Source organism: Haemorhous mexicanus, chromosome 19, assembly GCF_027477595.1.
Source record: "Haemorhous mexicanus isolate bHaeMex1 chromosome 19, bHaeMex1.pri, whole genome shotgun sequence".
Classification (NCBI taxonomy): domain Eukaryota; kingdom Metazoa; phylum Chordata; class Aves; order Passeriformes; family Fringillidae; genus Haemorhous; species Haemorhous mexicanus.
The window spans coordinates 3,471,361-3,494,790 of NC_082359.1; the positions used below are offsets into that span (position 1 = coordinate 3,471,361).

The following is a 23,430-nucleotide window of genomic DNA, read 5'->3' on the forward strand; positions in this document are numbered from 1 at the left end:
CTCAGCATTCCCTTGGGAGCCCAGGAGAAACTTGAACAAAACAGGGAATGTTTCCCAGCTTGCCATTTCTCTACAGCCCAGTAGTTCTGAGTTTATCTAGTTTTACAGTATGATTTTTAACTTTCTTGGAAGGTGTTTTAGTGATTGCTTCTTATGTTTTTTTATTGTGTTAGTGATAATTCATAGCAGAGGGAAGAGCCAAATCATAAAACAGTTGGAGATTATTCAGAGGTTGGCTTGGAAGAGCAGCTGTGTTGTTAAGTGAAAGTAATTTCCTAATTTATGCTTACTTTGGAGGCACGGATATTTATAGGTAGTAATAATTGCTGACACTATGGCAATGGAAAGAGAGGGGCTGAGGTTTTTTATGAGCAGTAGATCTGATGGGTTTTATTTCCAGTTTTCTCTGCTGATAGAAATCCCTTAAGTTCCGAGTTGCCCGATGCCACTGGGAGAATGATGGTGTGAGGTTCTTGCTAAACTGTGCTGATTCAGAGGGGAAGAAAACACTGCACTGAGAAAAGAATTATCTTGTTTGTCTGAATCTTGGACCAAGTCCTGGAGGGCTGTCAGCCTCCTCCCAGATTTTTATAGCTTGAGAGGAAAACTATAAAGCTACAATGCATAATGGGGAAAAGGAGTGCAAGTGAATGATGGAGGCACTCCAAACAAAGGGCAGAGCAAAGAGATCTTTAAAAGAACAAGCTAAGAACAACAGATTAATTTGTTAGAATTTTAGTGTTCTCTATTGCCTCTTTGTATTTTCCATAACTCTAGCTGATGATCCATGATCTGTGTAGAAGCACTCTGGGTCTGAGGTGGGAGCTTCCTCGTGTTTTGCCTGAGACCAAAAGCTGCTTTAATCTCATAACCCTGTTGGGGAGCATTTGCTTAATAGAAGCAAAGGAAACAAACCAGTTCTGTGCTAGAAGAGCCTTTTTCTTGGTTTTGTTTTATGGAGTGAAGCTGCTCAACCCCTCTGTCTTTAATACACCACATGTGTCTTGATCCTGTAGACCTGGTTGTGCCTAATTCCAGATTCTGGGACTGCAGCACAGGCTTGCTCACCTGTGCATTGCAGCACAGGATCAATGCACTGCAATAAAATATCTGACACCTCTGGAATTGTTTAGAAGACCATGGTGTATTTGTTACTGGTCTGATAAATGAATGGAATTTGTTTACTTTGTGTAACTCAGTTAAGCTAAACTGGAAAAGCAGTTTAATTCCTGTTGACCTGGAAGTTCTGTTGAAATACTTGGATGCTGCTGTAAGCTTAAGACAGGAGCTGTACAGTGGGAGATGGACAGTGCTTCTGGTGGTTCTCTGTATCTTGTTGGAATAAATCAATATGCAGCTAAATTTTGGATACCGCACATGCATCAATGAGAAACTGTCATGGTAAACTTGATTGCTGGTAGATTTTTGTTAAAAAGCACATCAAATTTAACAATAGAAATTATTGCTGGTCAAAACAGAGTTTGAGTGAAATTCCCCCTTTTCAGAATGTTATGCCAAATGTGTTAGAATATAACTTGGAAGTTGTATCAAAGTGAAGGACTGTGGCAAAAGGGGTAGAATACTGTCCTAAATTGAAACTTTTAAAAAGTATTTATACCAACATGAAAAGATGAATCAATGACAGCTGAGCTGGCTACTCAGGAGAGCATTGTCAGCTCCTATGGATTAATAAAAGTGTATTAATTTGTACTATTTATTCAGAGCTTCCTCTAGTCATCTGTTCTGTCTGCATGTAAAATATATATCTGATTATTTTCTAGGCTTTGCTGAAATTTTTTCAGTGAAGTAAAACTGTACATTAAGCAGACACTTATAAGCTAGTTTGGGTCACTCATGAGAACATTTCAAGGAAGGAAGTATTATTGTCTTAAAAATGAAACCTGATAGTCAAATTTGAAAGAAAAGGAACAAAAATAAGAACTTGGAAAGAGTTCAAATTCACAAGAGCATTGAAATGTTTATTGTGCTTCCATCATGTTCTACACTTCCCAGAAATCAGGTAACAACAAACAGCAGCACAGATTTTCAGCACTCCCCAGTGTAGACACTGGTGACTGATCTCACTGTCAGAATCTGGGATGTGGGGCCTCATTTGGAACGAAGCACTTCAGTTATTTTAATTTCCCACTGTGCCTGGTGGTGTTTCTAATAACCAGCATTACAGGGCTTTTCCAGGGGCAGGGTGCTGTGGCAGTGGGAATGAGACTGCAGCTGATGAGCCTGAGCAGGAGTTTGGAACTCATCTGTCACATTTGCTTTGTTCCCTGCAGGTCTCTGAACATGGACTTTGAGAACCAAGACAAAGAGAAGGACAACAGCAGCGCCGCTGGGTCTTTTAATGGCAACAGCACCAATAACAGTAAGGGTCAGCTGTACTCCTTACCCTCAGTGCTGCACCTCAGTGCTGCACCTCCTGCTTGCCCTGAGGGTGGGTCTGAGCTGCTGCATTGCAGGTTCACCAGGTCCCAGGCGGTGTCTGGGCACTCCCCACCTCGCTCTGCTCTGACACCGCTGTCCACAGCTGGGAGCTGAGTTTAAAACATCAACATAATCCATAATGCATAAAAACTGCATGTGGCACAGTTTGTCAGGTTTGACTGGAAATGGAAACAGCTTTACTTTGAAAAAAGCCACCCCACAGTCAGGAGAAGGGAGTGTAATTCCTTTTTGGCTGGAGCTCATTGCTGTGGCATGTTGGCCAGTCTGTAAGCAGGGAGGGATTGCAGGGTGCACTGACAAATCCCTAAGGAGGATTCACCTTATCAGTAGAGAAACTGAGTAGAGAGTTCACATGGCTCTGGGCAACTCATTTATAATGGACAACAAAGTATGTGTCTGCACACTGTCTGTTCTGAGTGGGATTAACATGTCAGCTCCTGCATGGTGACTGTCCCTTCTGTGATCTATAAATAGATTGCAGGCAGCTTGGCCATCTGACATGCACAGTTTTGCAGGTAAAAATATGGAGCTGACCAGTTAGAGTGGAGCACAGTGTGCACAGTGTGTTGTAAATTCATACTTGAGTTTAACTGAAGGCAATTTATATTGCCATATTTTGAGAAAAGGCAATATTCACTCTACAGTCAAGTAGTTTCCCAGAGCATAGAGGGCAGGAGTGAGAAGCCCTGTGCATGAAACTCTGAATGCTAAGCTTGTTTTGTTTAAAGCAAGAAGCATAGCTTTAAAATGATTAATGAAATAACATATGTTGTATGTGTCTCTTGCTGGTTTTGTCTTTTCTAATGTAGACTCTTGGAATTTAAATAGATGTCACAGCACTGCTTCTCTTGGCAGCACAGAGAGAAGCAAGCAACTTGGTTGCTGTGCTTGGTGATAGAGCAATGAGCAGTTGAGGCTTTTGGCATCTGGGAAGGGAGAGAAGACAGTCTGGGGCTAAGGAATAAGCACATTAAGGGGATTAGCTGTCAAAATGATCAGAAATTAAATGAAGAACTCTGACATTTAATGCTGCAGGCACTAATTCCCAGATGCCAAGGTGGTGTGTAGTGTGTCATTTCTGGTTTTTTGTTTTGTTTGTTTTTTTCCCTTGGGAAGTGGAAGGACATGGGACTAAATGTGCTTTCTCAGAGCAGGAGGAATCAGATCTAAGTCACAGATTAGAATTTTTGTGTCTTCACACTGTCATCACTGGACTGTCTACATTGCACTTTACCTTAATGTGCCAGACCTCAGCAATGTAGAAATCCCAAGTACTGAGTTCTTCTGCTTTTTATTTTTAAAATTTATTGTGCTACTTATGTTTAAGAGTAATAAATGGTGACATGAACTAATAAATGACATGACCATGTGCAACTGTCATGACTTCCCTGCTTTTTGTTCAGCTTTTCTTTTATGAAAATGGTTGAATATTTATAACAGATCCTAAGTTGTAGTGAATGTATTTCATGTGTGCTTGAGGTTTTTCCATGTATTCAGATACACTGCTAACTGAGTTGTACAGGTAACCTGTCATTTATATGACTTGCCACTCTTGACAGGAAAAAATAAAGATACATTCTTACACAGAAACACAGACATACAATCTGTGTATATATTTACTTGACTGTGTATGTCTCACAACCCTAAAGGCTCACCTAGGATTGCTAAAACCCCCTTCATACAGCAGTGTTTAATTATTTTAGATAACACAGTTGATGTCAAGCTGGTTTTACATCTCTTCTAGGTCTTAGTCTTGTATTATTTTCTGTTGGTCACTTACCAAGTGACTACTTCAGATGCTCCCTATTGTTACTTTAGTGCTCGACAAGTAGAAGTGTATTTTGTATTTTTAATTGGGTTGCTGCTTATGGCTTCTTCCCCCCCTGCCCCAGGGATCAAATGTAAAAATAGCTACCGAGACTGGTTAAGTCTTGGAATTTGTGGGGTTAGGTGGACTTCTCAATTTTGCTGGTAATTCTGAAAACTCAGAAATACAGTAAAAGTTGTCCTGTCCCATGATTAACATCCCTGGTAGTCACACTGCCTGGGTGAGGTGAGGGAAATACTAAGAAGAAAATAATTCAGTATCTCTGCCCTGTTTAAAATTACTGCCAGCTATGAAATGTGAGCCTGAATTTGTGTTGGTTTTTAGCAAAAAGGCAATTACAGTGCACTTCACTGACCTGGTGGTTTCATAGCCAGGTAAATGACTTGGATGTTTTTTGAAAACTGCCCTTTATTGTTAGGCTTGATATTATCTCATGGTTGCACCTGTGATGGAATTTAAGAGCTTGGTGGCCTTCACCCAAGTGGACTTTGAAGCTGTGGCACCCTTTGCATGAGCTGGGTCAGCCTAACACTGCTCAGGCTTTTCACCTTGTGCTCAGAGATTAAGGAAACCTTACATATGCTCTGTTCAACACATTTCTGTGTCTCAGTGTAAAGTGATTCTAATCCCTAAATAATGTTAATTCTCATGGCTTGTCATTCATTCTGTCTGTGGCATGAGATCAGGCTGAGCTCTCAGTTCTGGGGCTGTGGCAGTGCACGCTCAGCTGGAGCCTCCTGCACAGGCAGCTGTGCTGGGCTCAGAGAGCACCAAGTCAGTGCCTGGTGCACCAGCACTGAGAGGGAAGGTGCTGGCAGAGCTCTGTGTCCCTGTGTGGCACCAAACACGAGCTCAGTGTCCCTCTCTCCTGCAGGTATTCAAACCATCGACTCCACCCAGGCGCTGTTCCTGCCCATCGGAGCCTCCGTGTCTCTCCTGGTCATGTTCTTCTTCTTCGACTCAGTTCAAGTTGTCTTCACAATATGCACAGCAGGTGACTAAGTTTTCTTCTCTTAATAAGACTTGGAATAGAACAGAAAGTATTGATACAATTAAATATTGTTGGTAAGAATTATAATACACGTCACACTACATTAAAAAAAAAAGAATCATCAGGTTTCACAGTTGTATTTGCATGTCTGTGTAGCTATAAATAGGCAAGTATTATTTGAGAAGTATTTTCCACTTAGAGATGTGCTAAACCTACTGAACTATAAATTGCCAGAGGTCTAAACATGCCCAGATGTGTTATTTTGCATGAAGTTCACTTGTTTGTAAATCGGTGCTCAGAACTGTACTTGGTACTTCATAATTCAAGTACTTCATGGGAAATAACTTTGAGGATCCTGTCCAGAGACTTCTTTCCTACTTTAATTTGGTTTTGCTTTAATGCAATTTTTCTCTTTCTGGTCTCACTAACATTTGAATATTAGTCTTTTGCACCGCTTGAATTTAGAACAAAATTGAAATTTATCTGCAAATAAGTTGCAGATCCTCCAGTCCTGTTCAGCATTTACATTTTGTGTTTTAAATAAATGCCAGGGCATTGCTTTTTGGAAAATTTTGGCCTATTGATCTTTTTGCAATTCTTCAAGAGACCAGCTGCTGTTGAGAGTAGCAAGATTCTTCCTGATGCTCCAGATACACAGCAGCTTCTAAAAATTGTACCCAGTCCACCTACTGAGTCTGTGAAGAGTTTTAAACTCCTAAATACCTCTCATCCTCTCCTGCTTCACTGCAGGCTTTGCCCTTATGGTTTAACTCCTGAGCTGTGCCAGCCTCTTAAACAGGGCTGATGTGGGTGGGTGAAATTTAAATCTCTAGTCTTGGGACTCCTGTCTAATTCTGCCTCCCATAGAGGCCTGTTGAATTCTGCTTTTATCACTTTGACCTATGACACACATCTTCTTTCCTACTAAAATAATACTTCAGGTAGATTCTGCTGTATGCTAGATATGAGGGAAATATATACAAACAAATATATAAGATGTTACAAGGAAAGATTTATAACAAAAGAGGGATTTTAATTTGTTGGGGTTATTGGTCGATTTATTTTTAAAATGACCTTGGGATTTGTAACTGTGTAACACTTCTGTGTGTAAGTAGAGGATCCTGTGTCCCTTGGGGCTTGTTGTAGGTCTCAGGGGACTGGGGGTCAGTGCTCTTGGGTATCTTTATTCTCAAACCTGCTTTTATGGGCTTGCATCAGAGGCTGTCATGAGGACCAGAACCTCTGAAATGCAAAGCTTCCCCAGAGGCTCTACTGCAGGATGGGAGGGACCCTGCTGGAGGTGCGGACCTGGGGCTGTGGAACTTGGGCCCTCTGTCCCTTGAGAGGGGACAGACCAAGCTCAGGTCTTGCTATTTTACATCCTCTGTAGCTCGTAGGGGCTGGTGTGGGGAACTGCTACATTACAGCTGATGTCTGCTTTCTTAAAGATTCTCTCCAATCTTCCTCTCACAGAGATTTGCCTTCAGGGAAGAGTCAGGAGCGAGCGCAGGTGCAGCAAGCGGCCAAGGCCAGGAGCCAGTGCTGGCAGAGGGCAGAGCCCAGGCTGGCATTGCCTGCAGGCAGGAGCTAAGCCAAGGGACTCCAACTGAATGGCAGGGCTGAGGCTGGAGGGGACGGGAGCCTTGGGGCTGGAAGTGGAAGCCTGGGCAGGGCTGGAAGTGGAAGCCTGGGCAGGGCTGGAAGTGGAAGCCTGGGCAGGGCTGGAGGTGGAAGCCTGGGCAGGGCTGGAGGTGGAAGCCTGGGCAGGGCTGGAAGTGGAAGCCTGGGCAGGGCTGGAAGTGGAAGCCTGGGCAGTCAGAGTGGCGCTGGGAGTGCCTCCTCCTCCAGCTCCCACTCTGAAGGAGCCCAGCCTGGGGACACCAAGCAGGAGGTGCAGGGTTCCCTGCTGGGCAGAGCTGGAGGAGAGGAAAGGGGAGGAGAGATTCCAAGGGCAGAGGGGGTTGAGCCTGTGCTGGGGAAGGCAGGGCAGGGAGCAGGGAGGTCAGGGCAGGACTCAGGGCAGCAGGGGCACCGGGTTCCTGGGCAGTGTTCTCTGCCAGGCACCTCCAGAGAGGTTCTTAGTTCAGTTTGTGCGGGGATGCCACGCTGTTCGTTCTTTCCCTACTGCTTCTGGTTTTCTTCCCCCCTCTGAAATACTGAGAGAACTGTGAGTTTTCATGGTGCTGTTTGTATGCAGACACTTTTGAAATTATCTTTTTAGATTATTCGAGTTCTCCTTTTTTTTGTTTTGTTTTGTTTCAAATCTTCCTCCCACCAGAAGGGAAAAATGTGGTTTGACCAAGTTGACCGAATGAATTTTTCTCTGGTTGGCTTAAACTGTGTAGAGAATGGCTTAAGCTGTAAGACAATGTTTGATTCTTTCCCATCATCTTCATTTTAGAAGAGAACAAAAATCCCTTTTAAAAACCAGGAAGAAAAACTTTTAAAGGAATAAATAGAGGACAGCACAAAGATCTGAATTGCAGCATGCAAAAAGTTCCAAGACTGTGATTTTCATGGCAGTCTGTTCTTGCTGCACAGTTCTGGATGTGTGCTGCTGACATGTCTGTGTCTCCACACCCTCATGCTCCATCCTTTTAAACAGTCCTTAAAAAAAAACTGGAAGGAAAAATGATTATAAATACCAGCAGTTACTAAATGTTTTTACAAATGTGTGGGTGGGATAAGTATGCTGCTTGAAAAAGAAAATGTTTATGGAAATGGTCTGTTTGGATATTTATGTTTATTTATCATTCTCTTTTCAAAAACCCAAAGTACCTTGTTTTTTAAAAAAGTGAGGTTGCCAGCTACTGGCTAGAAGTTATTTGAAGCTGTAGTGTGTTTTAGTGATGAATAAAGAGTTTTGAGTGAGATGGGGGAAAGAATTACTGTCCGAGTTAAAAAGTGGAAAAAACCCTTCTATTCTGCTGAGTCTGTGTCATATGTTGAAAAATTGTAAGGAAATCTCACAACCAGTTTGTAGTAGATTTTTTTTTTTTACTCAGAATATGTGAAAACTGTTTTTCTTGCTGACATGATAATGAATAGATTTAAGACTTTTTTTGGGGTTTGGGGATGGGGCATTGCATTCCTTTGAGAGCTTTTGTTTTATTTCAGTCTGAAGGCTCACTGTTGTGCAGAAAACCTCAGAGCTCTGAGCTGCTCATGCTGGAATAACACTGAGCATATGATAATAGGACATTGTTGCAAGAGCTTTTTCAAATTGGAGAAGCATGTTTGTGTACTGTAGAAATTAGGTCTGAATGTCCTAATATTACCTCTTCTTCTTTCCATAGTGCTTGCAACAATAGCTTTTGCTTTCCTTCTGCTCCCGATGTGCCAGTACTTAACACGGCCTTGCTCACCTCAAAACAAGTAAGGACTTGAGCAATCCTTTGCTCCTCTTCTTGTGTGTTGTACTTCTGTCTTTTAATGAGAATTCTTCAATAAGCATTAGCCTCAGGGCTGATGTTTGTGCCTGTTTTTTTGGGCCAACATCATGTTTCCACTGTGAAAGTAGGAAGCACAATTTCTGCAAGTCACTCACACTTGCCAGCCTGGGAAATGCAATACCAGTACAGGGGAGTAGATTTCCCAACAGTGATTTTTTTTTTTTAATAAGTTTGGCTTCTTTTGGCTGAAATTTTAGAGTTTGGGATTTGGCACTGGATTTTAACGTTTGTTAACATTGAACTCTGGATTTTAATGCTGGCTCTTTTGAAGACTGTAGTTAAACCAGTGGAAATTACAGTTGTTAATGCCATGTTTGGAAACTAATTTTATTTTTTAGCCTTGTGATTGGAGTTCATGTTGCTAAAGCACTATCTTAGGTGGTGCTAGGAATGTTGGTGATTTCAAGAGGGGTGCCAAGATTTACAGGATTTTTTCCATCTCTGCAGTTTGTGCTTTACACGTAGTATTTGAATGTGGGGAAAGCTTTTATTTTGTTGCTGTTTTGGTACCTATTTGTGGCAAAGGAACTTCCCTTCAGTTGTTCTTGGCATCTTTCATCAGCAGTTGAGCCATGTTCCAACAGTGTCCATTTTCTGTTCTTTAAATGGAAACATAAAGTCTTCCAGCTGATGTTTGTGTGTTGTTCTAGGATTTCCTTTGGCTGCTGTGGGCGTTTCACTGCTGCTGAGTTGCTCTCGTTTTCTCTGTCTGTGATGCTTGTCCTTATCTGGGTCCTAACTGGCCACTGGCTCCTAATGGATGGTGAGTATGTGAATTAAGGGGTTTTACTCCTGGTTTGTGCCTCTTCTGACACAGCATTTGCCTGGTGGTGATGGGTGAAATTTGCTAATATTAATGGCTCGGCTGCCGAGCTGTGTGGCAGACTCCCTGAAGAGCCACTGCCAGGAACATGGCAGGGGAGTGCTTGGAACACCTGTTTTTCTGGTTTGTAAAAGCTTCCAGGGAAGTGCCAGAACACTCATGAAAGATTTTCTGCACCTGTGTGGTGTAGGGTGAATGGCCAGATTGAGTTAAAGATGTGTGGAGACAGCGGTTGTTTGTGATTCATAGCTTGATTCTAAATGTCTGGTTAATTTTTGGTGTGCATCTTGTTGTTTATTGGTTCTGATGCTGAAATAATTTGTTGTGAGGCAGCTCACAGTAGCTGGTTGGCTTTGATCTCTGCAATGCCTGCCTTGTGTGGTGAGATGGGTGAAACCAGCAGTTAGCCAGCTGGCTTGAGGGGGTGATTTACTGGGTTTTTTTCATGGTGGTTGACCTGAATTCAAAGCTTACTGTTCCAAAAAGGAGCCTTCATCCTTCCCTCCTGCCTTCCAGATCTCTTGTGCTAGCTCTGGCACTTAGTTAATCACATGGTAAACTGATCCAGCTCACTAGAATGGCAGCATACTTGGGTTTTACCAGCCTATTTTGCTGCTGCTGCTGCAGTGAGATGAATTGAATTATTGTGTAGTCAGGTATGTGCTAAATTTGGCAGAAGGTAAGTGGCAGCATGATGGGATCTGAGGGGCTGGAGTGGATATAATAGCAAAGGCATGAAGGAGTAGCCAGGAGCAGGACCTCTGCTTCTCAGCAGTGTCAGGCAGCTAAATTGGCTTAGGACATGGTGTAATGGCAAGCTGAGGTCGTGCTTGCTTGAGGAAAAATTGCTGCAACAACATTACCTGCCCTTGAAATTGTTTGTTAGGATAGAAAACATTCATCCCATCAGCTTCCAGCTCCTCCTAAATGAGGTAGCAGCAGCATGTCCTTAGCACTGAAACCTCTCATGGCACCATCCTTCTTTCTTTTATATGTGGGCACTGTGCTTCATTCATGGTTTGAACTGCTTTAAAAGTCCCACCTGCTGTATGAAAGGGAAATACCTTTTAAAATACCAGATGGTAAATGAAAAAATGCAGACAAAGTCTGTTTTGTGATAAGCAGAGTAGCCCACCATGAAATCAAGGGTGACACTTGATCTGCAGTAGCTGCAAAGCTAAAAGGAATGTCAAGTGTGGATTTTGGCAGAATCTGAAGAGTTGTCTACACCGAGATATCAACAGAAGCATTTAGTTAAAAATAGTTATTTTTGTGAGTGCTTCAGTCTGACATGGTGGACTTTGCAGTAATTCATCTACAGAGCTCTGAGCTGCTGGTGCAGAGTGGCTTCTGGCTTCTGTTTCTCTTGGAGGCTTTTTATGATTTACTGAGTTGTGTTGCTGCTGTCTCACTTTGGATTATTTTATGTAGTTTATTAAGGGAACATGAGCTGTATAGGTGATCCTCCTGTCATTTGTTCAAATCCAGTTAAATCAGTGTTTGCCAGTGACACTAAACAGGGAATAGCTTTTATTGGCCTTTGTCAGGGAAACAAACTGGAGCTTTAGACCTCGTGCTGTGCTGCTGCACGTGGGATCCCATCATCTCTGCCTTCTCTGGGACTGAGCCCTGCAGCCGCCGGGGGCTCCTGTCCCTAAGGCAGCGCTGGCAGCTGCAGGCTGTGCCCGGCCCGGCAGGATCCCCTGTTTGGCCGTCGGCAGAAAATGGCCCAGGTGTTGGGAACTGCTGCTCGTGGTCCGGGCGGGGCAGGAGGAGGAGCGGGAGGAACGGGGCGGGCGCTCCTTCTGGGCAGCAGCACGTGGAGAGCCCCGGCTGTGCGCTTCGCTCTGTCAGTGTGAAAGAGCTCTGCAGCTCCAGAGCGGAGGAGAACACGGGAAATAGTCCTTGGTAATCGCCAGTCCTTACGAAATCGAGGTGTGGCAGTTCTTTCTGGAGCCCAGATCCTTCAGTGCCCAAATCCTACCCTGTCCCTGCCCTCACAGCCCTTGCCTGAAGTGGTTCTAAAGGCAGGGACGTGTTACAGGCAGAGGGTTGTTCTGGCATGTGATGGTGCACCTTTATAGGTGTTGAACTGCTCATTTCTCAGAGCAGATTGTCGGATGACAGAATCACCAAGGATGGTCACTGTTCCCTGGTAAAGCCTGGTTAAAATGAAAGCTTTCCTAAATAGTGGACAGAGCTGGAGATGTAGAACTGGGATGCTGTGGATGTGTGGAATATCTGTAGCTACAGAGTGAACGCCATGGTCACAGATACCCCAGGAGCTGCTGCAGCAATTGGGCCTTATTCCCATCTTTCAAAATACACTTTCATCAGATCAGACCTTCACCTGGTGGCCTGTGGGGGAAGTTAAAGCCTCCCCAGCTTACACAGTGCTTTGTAAACCAGACTGCACAGCAGCATCTTGGAGCTTTCACTTGCTCTGGATGCAGGAGAGCTGCAAAGCTGCCAGAGAGTCTAATCACATATGCAGGAATATTCTTAATCTTCAGAATATCCCTGTTCCATAAGGAGTGTGTTTGCAGGGACTCTGGAGTTAATTTGTTCTGTTAATTGATAGTTAACTCCTCCAGTGCTTTCTTATTCAGCCTTGTTAACCCATTGCCCAGCACTTCCAAACGAGAGCTGCTGGTTGTGTGGCTGCTCTATCTCTTTTTCTGTCTTTCTCTCATCTTTGGCTATTTTTTTTAATGATTTGAAGTGTATTTCAGGGAGGATCTGCCTTATATCATTTGTCAACACTGTGCATGAGCTTGGATAGGGCAGCTGGCTTCCATTCAGAGAAGTCCATTGACTGCACTTTGGCCCATATTACTTGTACTTGCTCTCGGGCATTCCTGCTTGTTTTTTAAATTTACCAGTGTTTCTTAAAGCATTTACAAAACTCTGTAATCATTAGCCTGTGTGTTTCACTGCCAGCTGAAGGAATTTTTTCATCTTCTTTTCTATCCAGTATTTGCTTAGTTTGATGCCTTTTGCATGTGGCTGTGTTCATTTCAGAGAGAGAGAAATGCAATGTGTGAAGAATAGATGATAAAACTCATACTGGTTACAGTATTTCCATTTCTCATTAATTATAACCTGGAAATCCTCTCCTAAATATAGGCTTGCTTGAGCTATTATTAGCACTGGCTTTAGAGAAACCTCTTTGATTTAAAACAATCTGTTCCCTTGTATTTGCTCTTCTGCTGAGGAAGTCTGTAACTCAGGGCTATACTGAATTACTGAATGCAATTCTTTTTCCTGCTACTTTGCTGTGTCAAATTCTTTACACCTCAATAATTTGCTCACATTTTGTAGCTAGTTGCAGTTGTGCAGCGTGACTCAGAGCACATTTTATGTCAGTGACCCAACTGCTTTGTCAGAACTTGCTGCTGTGACACTTGGGGTTGTGCTGAGGTTGCCAGCTCTCAGGAGATAAGGTGGGCTTGGCAGAATTGCTGGGTGCAGCCCCTGGGCACTGCAGGCAGCCAGGCTGGCAGGAGGCCCAGGGCGTGTTCATCCCTCGAATGTGCATGGATGTGTTTCCCTAGTGAGTGGATGGAGGATCTCCCCAACTTTCAGGTGAAATACAAGTGGTAGGTGGCTTCACAGCCCCATAATTACAGCCTGAGGATCCAGAGGTTATTTGTCCTTTTTGGTGAGTCCAGCTGTCACACTGGTGGGCACGTGCACAATGAACTGGCTTCCCCTGCAGTTCCAGTGGGCAAAGATGGGATTGTAACTTCTTAAAAATTCCGTGTCATGTTAGACAAAGACATTTTGTTGACAGATGTCTGTGATTGACTGTAATCTGATCTCAGCAGGGCTCCATTATTCCTTGCAGATAGACTGATATCATAGATTAAAGCTGATTTGCTTTTTAAGATTTTTTTAGAATTTGTTTTATTGTAAGTATTTCTTAGGGGATTTACTTGTAACCAGTGGAAATACATTCAGTTGTCAGTTGAGTATCCTTGGTAGATGAGGCTGGGCTCAAAGAAGCAGGCAATGACACAACTGTGAAGACTGGGTTTTTGTTTAAAATCTTCCCTTCCTTCCTACCCTGACAAAATTCCCCTTGGTACAGAGTAAAAATCTGAGCTGTGTCTTGTTGAGCTCGTTGATCTGGCTGAAAACTCACTCTTAGGAGGGACTAGGAAAAAACTTACCCATATTTTTTCCCCTAAGCTTTCACACACATTTTGGTTATTGGGAAATCCTGGATGTCTAAATGAAGATGTTTCATGGTATTCAGGCAGTCTTGCACAGTCTTGCCCAAGCAGAGGTTTGGTTTGAGTGGGTTTTTGTCAGACCAAGTTCTAACAAGTCACATAACCGTGCCCTTTCTGAATTAAGAATCAAGGATCTTATTTATTTTATGCATTTCTTAAAAAAAAACAATAGAGGAAAAGTAGAGTGTGTTTGGAGCACAGAGAATTCAAAGTTGTTTTGTTGCCTCTGTTTTAAAGTGGGTAGTCAGGGTTGTACGGGGGAGATGGAGTCTCTAGGACAGAGGACATGGAAACATTTCTTTGTGGTGGGTGGTGGAAGTTGAGTGGAACAGGCAGTTGTGCCTGCAGAGGGATCTCTGCTTCCAAGGGATGTGTGTGCAGTTGGCTACTGAATGTATTTGACTTTGCTTAACCCTGGTAAGAACAGTGTCACTGTCTGGAAATGGCAGACAGTCATCTAGTGCATGCAGAGCTGCACAGGTGCAAACAGAGGCTTCTCTGGGGTCCTGGAGGGGAGATACTGCTTTGGGATTGGTGTTTTTCTGTTTGTTCAGCTATGTCTCATGAACTAATGATGTCTTGCATTTTGTAGCTCTGGCTATGGGCCTGTGTGTTGCAATGATAGCCTTTGTCCGGCTGCCGAGCCTGAAGGTTTCCTGCTTGCTGCTCTCTGGGTTATTAATTTATGATGTCTTTTGGGTAAGTGTTTGGTTTGGTTTTGCTAAAACTGTTCTTATGCTTTGGATTTGTAATCGGCCTTGGGCCTGTTTTACATGAAATCTACTGGTATGACGTTGAGGAAGTTTGGCTCCACCACTCCATTCTGAGATGCTGAATTCTACAACAGGATACAGAATTATTTCTTTGCTAATTATTTGAAATAAAGCATAAATAAGATTAGAATATTTTAACTTCTGCATATTATTAAAAAAAACAGAATTTGGACCTCAGATTTTGAAAGCTGGCTGAAGATGAGAACAAGCACTTCCCCCACACACAGAGCTGTGTCCACACTGGCACAGGGCACACATGCTCACTTCTGATTAGCAGTGAAATCTGCAGAACAGGAATGCCAGTGCACTTACAGCCAGACAGGTTGGCATAAAATCTTAGTGCACTTCTACAAGAAACCTGACAGAATGTGTTCTGTAATAGCAAGAGGGGTTTGTTTTACCTTTGCATGACACCAAGCACTGATCCAGGGCGGCACCCACTGACTGCTCTGGCAAACAGAGATCCCAGTGGGATGGGCTGTAGCATAAAAAGCCTGTTGGAGACAAGGGCTGCCTCATTCCATTTATGAGTGAGCACCATGCTCAGTTCTTCTCTGTTCTGCAGATTCCTTCCATTTTCATGGTGCTGTTATCTGCATTTGTCATCCCACACTATCCACTTGTTGTCCAGACACATTCATTGCCAAAGCATCTCAATACATTAACAATATCTTGATATCAAAAAGTATATTCCAGTTATTCTTGAGGATTAATAGTGTAAAAGCTCTATCTGAATTTTTGAAATAGATCTTGCCTTTTATCATCATAAGGAAAATAGCCTTTCTTTTCTTGAGTAGCAAAGCAAAAATACATTCAGCTTGCCATGGAATTGCAGTTTGTAACTTCTGATTACCTCGCTCTGTAGGTCTTTTTTTCTGCCTACATCTTTAACAGCAATGTTATGGTGAAAGTGGCCACACAACCAGCTGACAACCCCCTGGATGTGTTATCCCGGAAACTTCACCTGGGACCAAATGTGGGCAGAGATGTTCCCCGTCTGTCGCTGCCTGGCAAACTTGTATTCCCAAGGTAAAAGCTTCTGTTCCTGTAGTACATGAGCAATGTTTTCCCTCCATAGACTTAGTAGGACTAATTCTGTTGGAAAATCCCTGTTTAGTCATTCCCTCTTCATGCTAAAGAGGAATATGCTGAGCAGTGAAGACTGGACACTTGGCTGATTCATGGAGAAAGGACCCTGACTGGGGTAAAAGGTGCCCTGTTCAGAGCAGGATGCACTTCTCAACACCCGAGAGAGTTCTGCTGCCTGATGATTGCTAGTGTGACCTCACACTTAAAAGCAAAAGAGATGAGGTTTATTAAAACATCAGAGCAGTCTGAATGACTGTGTAATTGCAGATGATTGGGAAGGGGTTGGAAACTGATCTAAGCAAGGGTGGCTTACCAAGCAAGCACAGTGCAGAAGGGAGATTATTCCACATGTCCCTGCTCCAGGGGTTCCCTGGTGGCTCACATCTGTAAGCAGACATGCCCAGGGCCTGGTGGGGCAGTAAGCTCAGTGCAGCAGCAGGCAGGCAGTAAGTTTTGTTGGGGTATTACTCTGTTCTAGTTTTTTTTAGATGCTGGGATGCTGAAATTACAGAGATTAGAAGTTGATTGTCTGCAGCAATAAAACCAAAATTGTTCACTTTGTCAGCTTTGTATATGAAATCACAGTTGACAAATCACAGTGAACAATTTTTCATAAAAATATCTTAGATTTAAGATAATGGCTGATTTTAGTTCTTCATCTTTTTCACAATTGGCTCTTTTCTAGGAATCTGGCAAGACTAGATTTCTGTTTTGTCTCAATATCCAGAGTGGGTGTACTGCCTTGTTTTAGAGCTGCATGCACAGGGATGAAGATGCACTGGTAATCAACAGTCAGGTCAAAGGGCCAGCTGGTCCCTCCCAGCAGCACTGAGGAGGGAGAGGACTGAAATACTGGGTCAATGGATCTGTTTCATTGAGTGATTTAAGGGCAAAAGCAGCTTAAGCACTGCTGGGAGAAGGAAACTGGTTTGGAGCAATGTCATCTCTGCCCAAATGGGTTTGTGTAAAGCTGAGGTGGTGAAGAAATCACTGAGGAACTCCTCATTAGCCAGCACTGGGGTCTGCAAGAGGGGCTGTGCCAAATGAAGGTCACAACCACAGTGGAGGAGTCTAGAGCTTGTTTCTCACCTTTTGTTTGGCCATGAACCCAATTCCACTTCCTCTTTAGTTCCACAGGCAGCCACTTCTCCATGCTGGGGATTGGAGATATTGTGATGCCAGGGCTTCTGCTCTGCTTCGTCCTGCGTTACGATAACTACAAAAAACAAGCCAACAGCGATTCCTGCGGCGCCCCAGGACCAGGGAACATCTCCGGGCGGATGCAGAAGGTCTCCTACTTTCACTGCACACTTATTGGCTATTTTGTAGGTGAGTAATTAGTCCAGTATTAAGAGCTGCCAAAGTGAGCAGATGTGGGATTATTGTAGTAGGTTTAAAAGATGATGAAAGCAAGTGTAAAGAGGCTTTGAGAGGATGCTTGGTTATGTTCTTTTTAATCCTCCTCTCTTGGTGTTTATTGGCATGCTCTAGGGAGAAAAGCCCTTCTATAGTCTTTTTTTTTTTTTTTTTTTTTTTTTTTTGTAGTTTTTGTATTTTCTTTAGAGGATGAAAGAGAATATCAGTGTGCTTTTGTTAGCACTTGCACTTAGCTTCACTGGCATAAAAAACCTTATAACTAATACCTGAGTGATGGGAAAAACATGGAAGTTTCCAGATGAATTATGCTGTGCATAGTCCATAGCAAATATAAGCAATTCACCTAGACAATTCCTTTAATTTTTTATTCTGATCCTGACATAGTAGTACATAGAGAAAATCATCAATAATTGCAACCTGAAAGCTGTTTATAATTTGCTGTAGCCAGCTCTTTCTTGTCTAATATAAAATAGGCTTTTCCCTCCAGTCAGGGCATGCATGTGCATATCCTGACCTCCCATGGCCCTTCTGAGGCTGAAAAGGAAAGATCATTTCCTACCAAGAGCCTTCCTTCCCTCACACGTCGATTTTTACCCCCACATTCCCTTCTGGCAAGTGTTCAGGAAAGTCATTGCTGATGTGTACAGCCCTTCCTCTGAGCCCTGACTGCTCGGGCCAGGGGCCACAGACCAACAGTCTCAAGAGCAGCATTTCAGTGCAATACAATCAGCTTCCCCCTTTCATCTCCTGTTGTATTTTGTCTGAATAATTCTTGACTTACTCTGAGATTCAAAACTGGACCAAGTGGCTCAACACAGCCTAATACTAAAATAGAATAATTTTTCACTCTTTTGTTTGTTTCAACTGCATTCAGGGAAAGCAAAGCACAGAGAAGTAACTTTTCCTCACCTGTCTCTCAGAATGGGGGTGAAGGAAGCTTCAGTGGATGAAATGCTGAGAACATCCACCTGCAACCTGAAGATAATTAGAGTGACTTTTTTCTCTTACAGGTTTATTAACTGCAACAGTAGCTTCTCGTATTCACCGGGCAGCCCAGCCTGCCCTGCTCTATTTGGTACCATTCACTTTATTGCCACTCCTCACCATGGCCTATTTAAAGGTAAGAGGGGAGGACACGTGGGCAGCTCTGGGCCAGCTGGCAGCAGGGTCAGTGTCCTTGCACTGGGCAGCAGCTCTCAGGGGGATGATGTGTGTCCCTGGCAGTCCTGGCCCAGCACAGAGTAACCACTGCTGTCGGCTCAGTCTTCATTTCAGAGGGCTGAGCAACTAAGAGATGAGTTCCTGAAATAGAAGATCATTAATGCACATAAAGTACCAGTAGTTCTAATCTAAATAAATTGTGAAATATTAAATTTTCTTTTAATTGAATCCGTGAATTTGTCCTTGTCCTGTTGGTCATGAAATACCACATGCACAAAGTTTGAACGGTGATTGGAGAGGCAGAACCTTGCTTGCCTCATCCCAGTCACCTGTTCTGAACAGAAATTGTAAAATTTACCTTTCCTGTTCAGGGGTGTTGTTGAAGCACACATCTAGCTCTCTGCAGAGCAGAACATAAGAAAGGGCAGGATCTTCAACCTAAGTAATTATTTCCTTCCTATCAGAAACCTACTTTGGGTATATCTGCTCTAAAAGTAAGACATTCTGGCCTGACAGGGAAAGGATTTATTTTTACTGTCTTTATTGTAATTTGTAAAACAGGTGAAGAATAGATTTGCTCTAAGATGTGTTTGCAATTCTGTGTGCATTTTAAAAAGTGAATTCTAAGCAGAGTTGAGCATTTCTGAGGGCATGCTCCTTGTGCTGTTTCCCTGCCTAGGGCGATCTACGTCGCATGTGGTCTGAGCCTTTCCACTCCAAGTCCAGCAGCTCCCGTTTCCTGGAAGTATGATGGAACGGACAGGAAGTGGCCTGAACTTCTGCCTTGGTCCTTTTCACTTTAACTTGTGGCTTTGTTGTCTCCTAAGCTGGACTGGCTGGTACTTGGGAAGGTACCAGCGATGGGACACATGGAAGGACTTTGTATTAAAGGAGGGAAAGAAACAAAAGCTGAAATCCCAGAGCTCCGTGTGACTCCATATCTCCCTGCAGATGTGGAACTGGGGACCCTTTGTGCAACTGCAGCCACTTTCCTCTTTTCCTCACTCGGATGGATTAGTACCAGACTGTTACCTTTGTGAGAGAGGAAGAGACAGACTTGAAACTAAAAACGGCTTGAAGTCGTTCAAAAACTTGTGAACACTAAACGCAAAAACAGTTAAGCAAAGCAAACTGAGGCTTCTTCAGAGAACTCCTCGTGGACATTGGGACCAGTTTCCTGTGGGACTTCGGTTTTGAAAAGAACTGAGACAGAAGATCTTCTGTCACAATATTGGGGTTTTTTTGATTTATTAAATATTTCCTGTGGTGTGAGGTTACTTATTAAATCCACAGACATTGAGTGACTTCTTGCAGTATACATATAAAATTTGTTGTAACAAGTTACATTTCCACCCAGATGTCATATTGCAGTGAAAAAGGGCACGATTTTTATACATATATATATACACACATATAGATATATATATGAATAAATAAAAAGGAAAACCTGCTAAGATCATGCTGTGTAGCAGACAGGGGCTTGCTGTAATTTTTAGCATGTAGCACAGTTACTCTGGCTTTATGTATATGGATCTACAATGAGCTGCTGTTTTCCCCCCTCCTACAACTGAACCTGCAGTTTAAAACCAAGTGTAGTATTTGTACTGGTTGTACCATGGACTTTAGGGGATATTTGATTTGATCAATGTAGCAAACTAGGGAAGAAAAAAGTTGAAACCCAGCCCTGTGTGTCTGAGGGGGGAGGAGGTGGGGGTGTCTTTTTTATTTTTTTTCTCCTTTTTTTGATATTGGGTTTTTTTTTTTTTCAAACAGCTCCCTTGCAGGTTTTTAGTAGTTCCTTCTTGACCAGTGCATGTATTATAGCAGCAATTGTCTTTGTGCTTTCTGATCATAGTAATGTATCACTTGTAAATACATTTTTTCTATTTTCTATTTTTTTGTATTTTTTGCATTTTGTTTCATTAGTGTGCTGTATTTTTCCATGCCCCTGCCCCTCAAAGAAAAAAAAAAGAAAAAACTGTCCTTTACTGTTGTGACTGGTTGGAATTTGTGTGTTGACTGCTTTCTACCTGTAGCCTGTTAAAATGTGGATTTTATTATTTCTTTTTTAAAACCAGCAGTTCCAGTTGTTATTTTATTGACTGAAAGGTTTCCCTGAGGTAACTAAACTTTCTTCCTTTCAAGTACTGTGCCAAGCAGGGTTTGGGGAGCTCTCCTGAGAGCTCACAGCTCTTGTTAGGAGATGCTGGGAAGTGTCAGTGGCATGGGAGAAGGAGGAATGTTGGAGACTGACTCTGAGCACTGAGGTGGCTTTGGGACTGGTTTTGTTCCAGTTAAGGGGGGGTTGGTCAAACACCTGAAGCTCTCAGTACTGTCAGGTGGTACAAGAAGAGCATATTGGACATGGCAAGAAATTCTGTCCAGCCACATTTGTGCTGTGTCAATAATGTCATTAATGAACCCCTTCCTCTGTTCTCAGGCAGGTCTGGCACAGGTGGCAGAGGGCCTGATGCCTCTGAGCTGGCTGGGATGCACCTCCAAGACAGCTGGAATGTCCCAGGATAAACAGTAAGACACAGCTCAGCCTTTGCTGGGGGGGCAGGGGCGCTGAGATACAGCAAACGTGGGTGGGTGTGGCAGGGGGAACGTTGGGACTTTCTCTCACACACCCCCTGAGTTCTTTGCTTTCCCTTAGCTGAAAGCATTTCCTCTACCATTGCCTGCAGTGCTCATCCTCAGGTAACTGTCACTCTTTAATGAAATTAAGAGTTCTTCACTGAGAATCATCTTTTTCTGTTCATGCCAGGTGTTAGGTCCCAGAATTGCTTGGGACAGTAGAAAGGCACCACTTTTGAGCTATTCGTCAAACATGAGGTGTATAAAATATTTAGGTGGGTATTCAAATAAAAAAGGCTTTTTTGGTGGCTTTTGTTTTGCTGAGAGGTTCCAAGCAGTGGAATAACAAATTCAGATCCACTTCTCTGCAGCTTTATCTGCCCAGCCTTTGCACCTACCTGACAATTGTGCACAGCTCAGGTGCCATCAGCTTCACAGCAGTTCCCTCCTTTGGGTTATTTCTTTGGAATTCCTCTGGAATTAAAATACAAGGTCTTTCTCTGTTTTGCAGCAGCATTTTTTGGCCGTAACTGCTAAGTGTCAGTTTCTACCCTTAAGAGAAGCATTCTGGAGAAAGTTCTAGAAGTGCTAATTGATAAATACTTAATAAGAATTAATTTAGCTTTCCCAAAAGAGCCTGGTTTTCCTTGTTAAGCTGTCTTGCCTCCCTGCACTCTGTGCCCTTCTCCTGTACCAGCAGTGAGCCCTTACTGAGCCCTCTGTCTCTGCCCCTTCAGACAGCAGGAAAAGGATTTTGGTACTTGCCAGAGGTTCACTGAAGTTTAACTGTACTAAGAAAAAGTGCTTACCCTGAGCTTTAAGTTAAAGCTGAAAAGCTTTGTCCCTCTGCTCTCACTCCTCAAACCATTCAGGGGGATTAGAAATGGATCCTACCTGGCTGCTCAGCTGTGGGCCCTCCCTGCACAGGTGGACCTCTGGTCCTTCTCTTTCCAGGCTGATGTGTCTCCTCTGCTTGAGGATCAAGCTGTACAGAGTGCTTTGGGTCCTCTGGATTGGGAGAGACTGTGCAGGACCTGGGTTCCTGTCCCCATTGGGGCTGGTACAGTTGCTGATGTCTTCTTTGCTGAACTCCTTAATAAACTGGACACAAAGTCCTGCAGTGAGATTGCCCAACTGCCTGCCCCTTCATCTGGAGAGCTGTCAAAAATAACTGTTTTAATAATTGACTAATATAAACCTGCTTGCAAGAGGTAAAATGCTGGCAAAAAAGTGGTAGAGCAGGGCGTGCTTCCAGCACAGTTGTGAGGACATGGACCAGAAGTGTAGTGTACAAATCTGCGGACAGGTCTGGTTCTCTGCTGCATCTTTGAGAACAGTCAGCTCAGAAATGGTACTGTTTGTATGCTGATATTTCCCTAAGGTCAGACTTCACCTTACAAACATGATGAATTCCAAAATGTGAATTTGAAATTACTTTTTTCATTCGAGTTACAGCACTGTCACATTTTCTTATCACTATTCCATGTCTTCCTTCTATTATTCTTCCAGGCACTTTGCTTTTTTACTTCAGGATGTCTTTCAAATATACTATTTTCCATCTTTTTCCAAACTCCAACATAACCTGAATGTGTTGCTGTTACCAAGTCTGTGTTGATAGGGAGGGCTCTCAACTTAGGTGAAACAAAGATCTAAAATCAGAATAAATTTGTCCTTTTTTCAGAACAGCTCATCTCCCCTTTAGTCTCTAGGGAGCTCACGAGGAAGAGTGTGAGCTACATGATAAAAAAGCTATCAGGTCTAGGGTGCGGCAGGAAGTAACTCCTAGTTACTGTAACTATGTTTTCTAAGAAAGGATTTTAGTTCAGGCTCCACCTGCTTCATGCCTCGTAACCAGTTTCATGTACTCTTAGTGCATTCTGGGGCAAAACAACAAAGTCCTTGAGAGGTGTAGCTTTTGTTGAAAAGTGACTTATCTCCTTCCCCACTTGTTTCTAATTTATGTATAACCTGATTTTCCCATCTCTGTGCCCCAGCTTTACAGTGTTGGCTGAGTTTGTCAGTTGAGAGAAAGTTGTGGCTTCATGTGTGAACAGACCCTTTTCTCCAAGGAGAGCCTGGCCCTGCCTGCACCTGGTTTGTCTGAGGGTGGTTTGCTAAGAGCTGCTGATTTAATGCTGCCAAACTCGTTTGTGTTTTGCCCTTTCAGCAGTTCCTCTGCAACAGCCCTGAGGAGCAGACACACTCATCACACAAAGTTCTCTCAGCCAGCAGCAGTGAGGAGTAAGCTCGAAGTGTCCTGCTCTGAGCAAAGCCATTGCTTTGCTGTGGGAGCTCTGGGCCTTTGTGTGTAACCGTGCTGTTGTACCCCCAGAGCAGGGCAGTGTCACAGGGCACTGAGCTCTCGCTGAACCTGTGGCAGCAGGGAAAAGGGGAAAACATTTAGAAAGCTTTTATTTGAAAGCTTTTGCACACTGGTTTTTGGTGGTTTTGTTTTGTTTTGTTTTTTGTGGGGTTTTTAGTTTGTTTGGTTTTTTTGGTGGGGTTTTTTGGTTTTGTTTGTTTGGTTGGTTGGTTTTTTGCTACCTCAAGGTTGTAGGTTCTCTCTCCTCTGTCAGCTGAGGGTCACAGCCAGCATGGTGGGTAACAGGGATGGTTTCCTTCTGCTCTGAAGAGAAGCTGCAGCAAATTAGAGCTGGTACCGAG

The 23,430-nt window shown here is 43.3% G+C and overlaps 1 protein-coding gene across 2 annotated transcripts in view; it reads left to right on the forward strand.

Moving 5' to 3' along the window:
* SPPL3 (signal peptide peptidase like 3) overlaps positions 1–20,082 on the forward strand; it is a 56,107-nt gene extending 36,025 nt beyond the window's left edge. The window contains exons 3-11 of one of the 2 annotated variants that reach the window (XM_059863968.1): positions 2,292–2,386; positions 5,163–5,282; positions 8,576–8,654; positions 9,382–9,494; positions 14,382–14,488; positions 15,428–15,591; positions 16,781–16,980; positions 18,039–18,148; positions 18,869–20,082. In XM_059863968.1, the coding sequence (XP_059719951.1) occupies positions 2,292–2,386; positions 5,163–5,282; positions 8,576–8,654; positions 9,382–9,494; positions 14,382–14,488; positions 15,428–15,591; positions 16,781–16,980; positions 18,039–18,148; positions 18,869–18,940 (1,060 nt within the window). In that variant the 3' untranslated portion in view covers positions 18,941–20,082. The remainder of the gene's footprint in view (positions 1–2,291; positions 2,387–5,162; positions 5,283–8,575; positions 8,655–9,381; positions 9,495–14,381; positions 14,489–15,427; positions 15,592–16,780; positions 16,981–18,038; positions 18,149–18,868) is intronic. The other variant, XM_059863969.1, reaches the window with a different exon arrangement.
* Positions 20,083–23,430: the final 3,348 nt, after the last annotated feature.